Source organism: Salmo trutta, chromosome 17, assembly GCF_901001165.1.
Source record: "Salmo trutta chromosome 17, fSalTru1.1, whole genome shotgun sequence".
Classification (NCBI taxonomy): Eukaryota; Metazoa; Chordata; class Actinopteri; order Salmoniformes; family Salmonidae; genus Salmo; species Salmo trutta.
The window spans coordinates 52376722-52385497 of NC_042973.1; the positions used below are offsets into that span (position 1 = coordinate 52376722).

Below are 8776 nucleotides of genomic sequence, written 5' to 3' on the forward strand. Positions count from 1 at the left end.
TAAGAATAATGTGCAAATATTGTACAATCCAGGTGTTCAAAGCTCTTAGAGACTCACCCAGAAAGACTCACAGCTGTATTCGTTGCCAAAGGTGATTCTAACATGTATTGGCTACAAGGTGTGAATACTTATGTAAATGTAAAGAAATAAATATTTGATCAATTTTGAATTCGGGCTGTAACACAACACAATGTGGAATAAGTCAAGGGTATGAATAATTTCTGTAGACGATGTATATTGATATGTTATCTGTCCCCAAGGTTGTGTGGTTACCCTCCATTCTATGACGAGAATGACTCGAAGTTGTTTGAGCAGATACTCAAGGCAGACTATGAGTTTGATGCCCCCTATTGGGACGATATATCGGATTCAGGTGAGCTGTGTGTGTTTGCATCCGTACGCGTGCACATTTTACATTTTAGTCATTTTGCCGACGCTCTTACCCAGAGCTACTTAAAGTAGTGAGTGCATACGTTTTCATACTTGTCCCCTGTGGGAATTGAACCCACCACATTGGTATTGCAGGGACCGCGCTCTACCAACTGAGCCACACGGGATCCAGTACCAAACGTCTTCACAAGAATAGTAAACCAACTCAAATTCAGTGAAGTGAGGACACTTGTAAAATGGAGATTTTACAGTTAGGTTTAGGGGTTAGGGTAAGGACTAGGTTAAGGGGTTAGGGAAAATAAGATTTTGAATGGGAATCAATTGTTGGTCCCCAAAAAGTCTACACAAGTCTAGTAAGACATAGCCGGGCTTGTATATGTATATGTGTGCACGTATACAATTGTTTGTGTGTAATGCTATCTTGAATTAATGGCACATGGTATACAGTCCCATGAGTGAGATTGTTTGTATCTTCCTCTCTTCCACACACAGCCAAAGAGTTCATCAGCTCTCTGATGGAGAAAGATCCAGAGAAGAGATTCACCTGTGACCAGGCTCTAGTCCACCCCTGGTGAGCGTCTGATTGCCACCATACTGACTGAGCGCCGTCATACAGCTGCCGGTCCCAATTTACTCCATCCCCCCTTCTCTTGGCCCTAACCCTTTTGATGTTCGCAGATCTGAAGGGTCTGGGTAGGTAGAGTCCATGTAGTGATAAAGCCTCCTCGTATCTCTTCCACCTTACCGATGTGTGAACATCAAAGTGTCAGGAAAAATGGGAAGGGGTGGTAAGCGAATTGGGACCGAACAATCAAAGGGAACAATGCACCGTGGTGAAAGCTGACGCAGATGGAGGATGTCTGGATGATGCAGGTGTTACTTAGAGCAGTGCCATGCGTGTCCTCCCACTGTCATCCGTCACCCTGACTCCCTCCCCGCCTCCTAAACGCTCTCCTCTGCTGGTCTGAGACTGGGGGGGGGGGGGCAGAGACCCACGGATGCAAAATATCCAAAATTGCAACCATCGAAAGCCACCAGCTTATTACCAGCAGATGTCTCATTAAACCCATCAATACGTGCTAAAATCGCGCACACAGCTGATCTCAACTGCAACCAACATTGGCCGGCGATTTACCTCTCCCTAACGGGGATGTCGACGTTCTCTTTTAGTCATGACTACATTTCCAAGACAATTTTGCCCTCTGTTTGGTATTATCATTGGAACAACTTAGTCCTACTTTATGAGCAGACTAAGGATGATTTCTATATTTGACAATCATTCGGTACAACTGAAATAAAGCATTTCCTCCTTTACCACGGCAAATCTACTATGGCAGTTGACCCGACACTGTGTACGAAACGGAAAACGAATGTTGACGGTGCAGCCTACTCATTATTTTATTTGTTTCCAATTTATATAGTCCATTTAAGTACAACTGTCTTTAAAATAAAATTGTCTGGTATGGTCATTTCCTATCAAGATTGGGGGTAAAATATCCCTGGACAGTCCTTATTTGAAATGTGTAACTAAATCAAGTAAATAAAAAAATAAAAAAATTCAAAGGAAAATGTAGTCTAAAGTTAATTCGATTGGCATATATTATATTGTTTTGCCATTTAAGGTGAAATGTTTGAATGAAATATAGGCCTACTACAAGTATTTTTACATTCATCAGCCTTACATATTCCAATGCTCCTGATAGGTCGATATTTGAAATAGAGAATCTAGACTAGCTGTCTGGTATCATAATCACTTCATACGGTAAACAACGAGAGATCAACTGATCTGCTGGTTTATCCTTGTGGGTTTTTTGTTGCAATCAAGCTTAGTTTAGCCCGCAGGTGCATGTCATCTCATGTTAGTTGCATTTTAAGAAATGCAGTGGTAACCTGCAGGAGCAGGTTAAATTATGCCTGTCCGTTGCAATCGAGCCATTGCGTCTTTGGGCCTATTGTGGCTTGGGCAGGTGGCTTGATAGAGTTTATATAAACTCACAAAGGGTGATTGTAACAGGTGGGTATTATGTAACGTGAGACTGGTCAGTATACATCCTATCACCAGCTCCAAGCTGGATAGGTACCCAGGCCAGGAATTTTAACCATGTTAAAAGAAAAACATTTGCACACTACATGTTCATTATCAATACTTTTTAACCAATAAACAGATTTTGTATTTCAGGATTGCTGGGGACACGGCTCTCTGCAAGAACATCCATGAATCAGTCAGTCGGCAGATGAGGAAAAATTTTGCCAAAAGCAAATGGAGGGTGGGTACACAATTTACTCTTCTCTCTTTTTTTTGGGGGGGGGGGGGTTCTGTCACCCCCTGTGGCCCATCCCACATGAAATGTATTAAATAACACATTGATATTAAACACCCAAGCATGCAAAAAGTACCAATTTACACATTTTAAATTGTGTCCAACATAAACATGTTTACTGTAATTGAGTTATCCTTCCTATTTTGCATGCCTGTTCTCGCTATCTCTCCTTACCTGCCTCCTCTCCCTCCTTCTCTCTCTCTCCGTTTCCTCCACAGCAAGCGTTTAACGCCACGGCAGTGATTCGTCATATGAGGCGCTTGCAGCTGGGCAGTAGTCTGAACAGTAGCTTTGGCAGCAGTATGAGCTTTGACCAACAGGGACCGAACTCTATGCTGGCCAAGAGCATGTCTGTAGACTGTGCCACCCTCTCACGCAAAGACGGTGACTGAATGATGCCTTTACGTTACTTTACCGGCTTAGTCTGGTACTTTGGATCTACCAAGCCTGTCTAACTTTTTAATCGATTGGTTCCCATTGACTTATATTGTAGTGCAATTCCATATTCAGGAAGGCTAATTTACTCCCAATTCTGTTTCAGTAATTGTTTTCTATAAACTGTAGGCTTCAGTGATTCTAGTGCTCTTCTCCCCTCAGGTCCTCCACAACCTCTGCCCACTCTGCCTCTCTCCACTGCAGCCTGCAGTGCCCCTGGCAGCATCAGAGTGGAACCACAGGCAGAACTACAGGTTGTGGCTCCAGCTGCAGCAGTGGAGCCACCCCGGCCACGCCCCTCCACAGTCACCACCATCCACATGGGGACTAAATGACGTCAGGTTCCGCGGGAGGTCAGTTGGGAGACCACAGAGCTTTGAGTTGGGATTCTAATTCAGCCCCTCAGAATTCCAGAATTTCTCTCCTAGTCTGCCCATCCCGCCCATTATCAGCTGTTGGGATAGAGGACTTGAGGACCCCTTCTATTTACCATGGCTCAGCACTTACTGCATTCTCAGGGTAGCACTCTGTCTGTACCCAGCCACAGTAAGTGTATTCAGAGATGTGAAATAAAATGAAGAGGGCTCAAAGTTCCTATTCTATCAAACAGACAATCATATCTGTTCTACATGATACATTCCTATTTGAACATTCTACTTCCTAATGGACCACAGGTCTGGTGGTGAAGAGATGAGGAGGACCACTGTCTCTCTCTCTCTCTCTCTCTCTCTCTCTGTCTACTGACCATAGGGTTTCATTTTTTTCGGGCCAGTTTCCCAGTGTTTAAATTGGGTTGGTGCACTCGGTACGGCGTAATTGCAACACAAAATGTTCACCGCTTATAGAATGTTCACTCTAAAATATGAACACGGACATTAAAATATTGTACTGTAAAATTAAAATGAGCCTGGTTCCTGAAATGAATACCGGCATCTTTGTCATTCCACTTCAAGCACTGCCGTGTTGTAAGACTGTCCTCCAGAAGACAAGAAGACCTGTTTTGTATGGGACATTGGTGGCGTTATGAGGCCACACTATGCTAGGTTGAAGATTGAGAAGGTTAAGACAACGTAATAATTCCATGCAGATGCGTTCGAATATAAACAAATTCATTGGACCAGCGCTGGAGCGAAAATGACTGGATGTGAATGTTAGCGGTACAGAAAGTTTGCCATCAAAGTGGAAAATAAACACAATCGTAGAGAATTTCTGTTAACTACTCAGCAAACAAATAGCCTAACTGTTTTACTGTCATTCTATTCGTTGAAACGTTGTTTTTTTCTCAAAATGAGCTACAGACACTTTACTACTTGATTTCCCAACCGCTGATCACGTTTTCGATGCTTATCTCCTGTAAAATCAGCAACAGCGCTGGTTCAATGAATGTGTTTATTTTTGAATGCTGCCGCATGGAATTATTACGTTTTCTTATCCTCCGTTTTTTGTTTTTGGGACCTCGACACTATGGGAACTCACCATGTTTTTAGTAGTCTTTGTTATTGAGACTGCTGTAATTCTGAGACTGTGAGTGTCAGGGGCATCACGCCCTCTATGCCTTGTGTTCAAAATTGCACCCTGAAACTGTGGGAAACCATTGTGTGGAGTTAGTTTTATGAAACTGAAACAGCATTCAAGGCTAAAATAGTGATGACTTATTATCCTAATTTCTAGTTTTAATTTTTAGCTGCATTTAAGGTTGATTAAATCACTGGTTCATTATTCCCAACTGTAGGACATAGCGGTTATGTATATTTGCTTTATGTTTTCTGGATATAAAATGTCCGAGAAACACATCTATCTGCAGAATCATGCACACACCTGTGAATGAAGTGCTTTAGTCGTGTGAGACAACCGGCAAGAGCAGTTTTGACGTTCAGTTGTGATGGTTGTGACAGTTATGCATTCATTGTACACTTTTCCTGTTTTGAAAGGTATTGAATTATTTATTTTCTTATTCTGACTCTTGTAAGAACTTTACTTACAAAAAAAATTGTAAATGTGCACTAGACTTTTACGCTGTAATGTATAAACGGTACAATATGTTGTCAATAATAGGTTAAAATGTATAGTTGTTACTTATGAATAATTGTGACGTAACTGTGACGCCATCCTCAGCATAAGGATGCAGTGTATAACATCGCTTTGTGACCTGTTCTCAGGGAGATACTTTGACAATTTGAGGAAATGAAACCCCAGTTATGATGCTGAGGTTCAAGTTTATGATGATGCATGTATTGACTAAAGGAAGCTTTGCATATTCTTACGTGCCATCAGGACAGTTCAGCTCATAGTTCAATTTTTTTTGTGGGATGAACCTTACATGGAATGGTCAGTTTGATATATCCCATTTTTGGGGCGTTGTTTAAAGACAAATTGGGATGAGACTGAAATAATGCGTATTATAACAATGACCACTGCAATAGAGTTACATTTAAACACATATGACAAACTAAGAAATAAAGATTGAAGTAATTTGATAATCAGTGCGCCATTGCAGAATCATTTTGTAGAAGCCTGTGTAGTATAGCCAACTTTAGTTAGCTGTGCTGCTTTGCTTCCCCCCCAGGCGCTGGCTGTTCCCAGAAGTGCTCACACAATGTTTGGTCAGTGTACTTTCATACCCGTCCTTTGAATTTAGCATCCAGTTGCTGTCTCTCTCACTGTCCTCACTCTCTGTCTTCGCTCCTCTCTCCCAAAACGAATGGTGTTCACACTGCAAGGAGGAAGGGAAATCTGTCTAGCAAGTGTTTTACCTGTGATACCACTGCTTAATATTTCACTGTTCAACATGGATGGAGCCAGGGTTGATGTCAATTTCAATTCAGGACCATAAGAGTTTCAGTTTACTTTCTGAATTGACTTTATTTAAATGGTATTGACCCCACCCCTGGATGCAATTTAAAAGCTTGAAATTAGTCAGTTTCGATGTTGAGCACAATGTCACTTTGGATTGTAGATCTCAATGTGCAATGTTGATGTAAAGGACTTGAAAAACTACTTCTCAGGGGCAGTAAACTATGAGTATAGATATGTTCATGAAGATGTAGATCCTCTTGTCCTTTTTAGATATAAATCTCAGTAACCATATTTGCTTGGATTGTAGTGTTTATTGATTTTCTACGTTCCAAATACTGTATGTTCTCTTCAAAAACAGCATGATACAAAGCACGAAATATAAAGCTTTACAAAGTATGTATGAAAAGCACTTTGTTTGAGATATACTGTATATAGGTTGTGACAAATTGGACTACAAAATGACTAATTCTTGAATAAAATAAAAATAAAAACTGAGAATATACTTAACTCCAGGAGGCTTACTGTGGAGTGCTATTGCAAAGGAGTGACTATAAAACAGAAATATTACACCTGTATATACACTACTAGTCAAACGTTTTAGAACACCTACTCATTCAAGGGTTTTTCTTTTCTTTTTTACTGTTTTCTACATTGTAGAATAGTAGTGAAGACATCAACACTATGAAATAACACATGGAATCATGTAGTAACCAAAAAAGTGTTATATTCCAAATATATTTGGATTTGTTTAACACTTTTTTGGTTACTACATGATTCCATATGTGTTATTTCATAGTGATCTCATCACTATTCTACAATGTTGAAAATAAAGAAAAACCCTTGAATGTGTTGGTGTTTTACAACGTGTGTGTGTGTGTGTGTGTGTGTGTGTGTGTGTGTGTGTGTGTGTGTGTGTGTGTGTGTGTGTGTGTGTGTGTGTGTGTGTGTGTGTGTGTGTGTGTGTGTGTGTGTGTGTGTACAGTCCAAAGTTTGGACACCTACTCATTCAAGGGTTTTTCTTTTTTTTTTACTATTTTCTACATTGTAGAATAATAGTGAAGACATCAAAACTATGAATCACATATAGAATCATGTAGTAACCAAAAAAGTGTTATACAAATCAACATTTATTTTATATTTGAGATTCTTCAAAGTAGCCACCCTTTGCCTTGAGGACAGCTTTGCACGCTCTTTGCATTCTCACTACTAATGGACACCAATAAGACGACTTGCTTAGGCCAAACACAGTTGAAGTCAGAAGTTTACATACACCTTAGCCAAATACATTTAAACTCAGTTTTTCACAATTCCTGACATTTAATCCTAGTAAAAATTCCCTGTCTTACGTCAGTTAGGATCACTTTATTGAAAGAATGTGACATGTCAGAATAATAGTTGAGAGAATAATTTATTTCAGTTTTTTATTTCTTTGATCACATTCCCAGTGGATCAGAAGTTTACATACACTCAATTAGTATTTGGTAGCATTGCCTTTAAATTGTTTAACTTGGGTCAAACGTTTTGGGTAGCCTTCCACAAGCTTCTCACAATAAGTTGGGTGAATTTTGGCCCATTCCTCCTGACAGAGCTGGTGTAACTGAGTCAGGTTTGTAGGCCTCCTTGCTCGCACACACTTTTTCAGGTCTGCCCACAAATTTTCTATAGGATTGAGGTCAGGGCTTTGTGATGGCCACTCCAATACCTTGACTTTGTTGTCCTTAAGCCATTTTGCCACAACTTTGGAAGTATGCTTGGGGTCATTGTCCATTTGGAAAACTCATTTGCGATCAAGCTTTAACTTCCTGACTGATGTCTGGAGATGTTGCTTCAATATATCCACATAATTTCCCTCTTCATGATGCCATCTATTTTGTGAAGTGCACCAGTCCCTCCTGCAGCAAAGCAACCCCACAACATGATGCTGCCACCCCCGTGCTTCACGGTTGGGATGGTGTTCTTCGGCTTGCAAGCATCCCCCTTTTTCCTCCAAACATAACGATGGTCATTATGGCCAAACAGTTCTATTTTTCTTTCATCAGACCAGAGGACATTTCTCAAAAAAAGATGATCTTTGTCCCCATGTGCAGTTGCAAACTGTAGTCTGCCTCTTATGGTGGTTTTGGAGCAGTGGCTTCTTCCTTGCTGAGTGGCCTTTCAGGTTATGTCGATATAGGACTCGTTTTACTGTGGATATACATACTTTTGTTCCTGTTTCCTCCAGCATCTTCACAAGGTCCTTGGCTTTTGTTCTGGGATGATTTGCACTTTTCGCACCAAAGTACGTTCATTTCTAGGAGACAGAAGGCGTCTCCTTTCTGAGCGGTATGGCGGCTGTGTGGTCCCATGGTGTTTATACTTGCGTACTATTGTTTGTACAGATGAACGTGGTACCTTCAGGCGTTTGGACATTTTTCCCAAGGATGAACCAGACTTGTGGAGGTCTACAATTCTTTTTCTGAGGTCTTGGCTGATTTATTTTGATTTTCCCATGATGTCAAGCAAAGAGGCAATGAGTTTGATGGTAGGCCTTGAAATACATCCACAGGTACACCTCCAATAGGCCAATTGACATCATTTGAGTCAATCAGAAGCTTCTAAAGCCATGACATCATTTTCTGGAATTTTCCAAGCTGTTAAAGGCACAGTCAACTTAGTGTATGTAAACTTCTGACCCACTGGAATTGTGATTAAGTGAAATAATCTGTCTGTAAACAATTGTTGGAAAAATCACTTGTGTCATGCTCAAAGTAGACATCCTAACCAACTTGCCAAAACTATAGTTTGTTAACAAGAAATTTGTGGAGTGGTTGAAAAACTAGTTTTAATGACTCCAA

The 8776-nt window shown here is 40.6% G+C and overlaps 1 protein-coding gene across 2 annotated transcripts in view; it reads left to right on the forward strand.

Annotated features, from left to right (window-relative positions):
• The window catches only part of LOC115152394 (calcium/calmodulin-dependent protein kinase type 1D), a 48457-nt gene extending 42003 nt beyond the window's left edge, over positions 1-6454 (forward strand). For both annotated transcript variants that reach the window (XM_029697233.1, XM_029697231.1), the window contains 5 exons: positions 261-373; positions 883-961; positions 2570-2657; positions 2930-3095; positions 3309-6454. In XM_029697233.1, the coding sequence (XP_029553093.1) occupies positions 261-373; positions 883-961; positions 2570-2657; positions 2930-3095; positions 3309-3481 (619 nt within the window). In that variant the 3' untranslated portion in view covers positions 3482-6454. The remainder of the gene's footprint in view (positions 1-260; positions 374-882; positions 962-2569; positions 2658-2929; positions 3096-3308) is intronic.
• The last annotated feature ends 2322 nt before the right edge of the window (positions 6455-8776 follow it).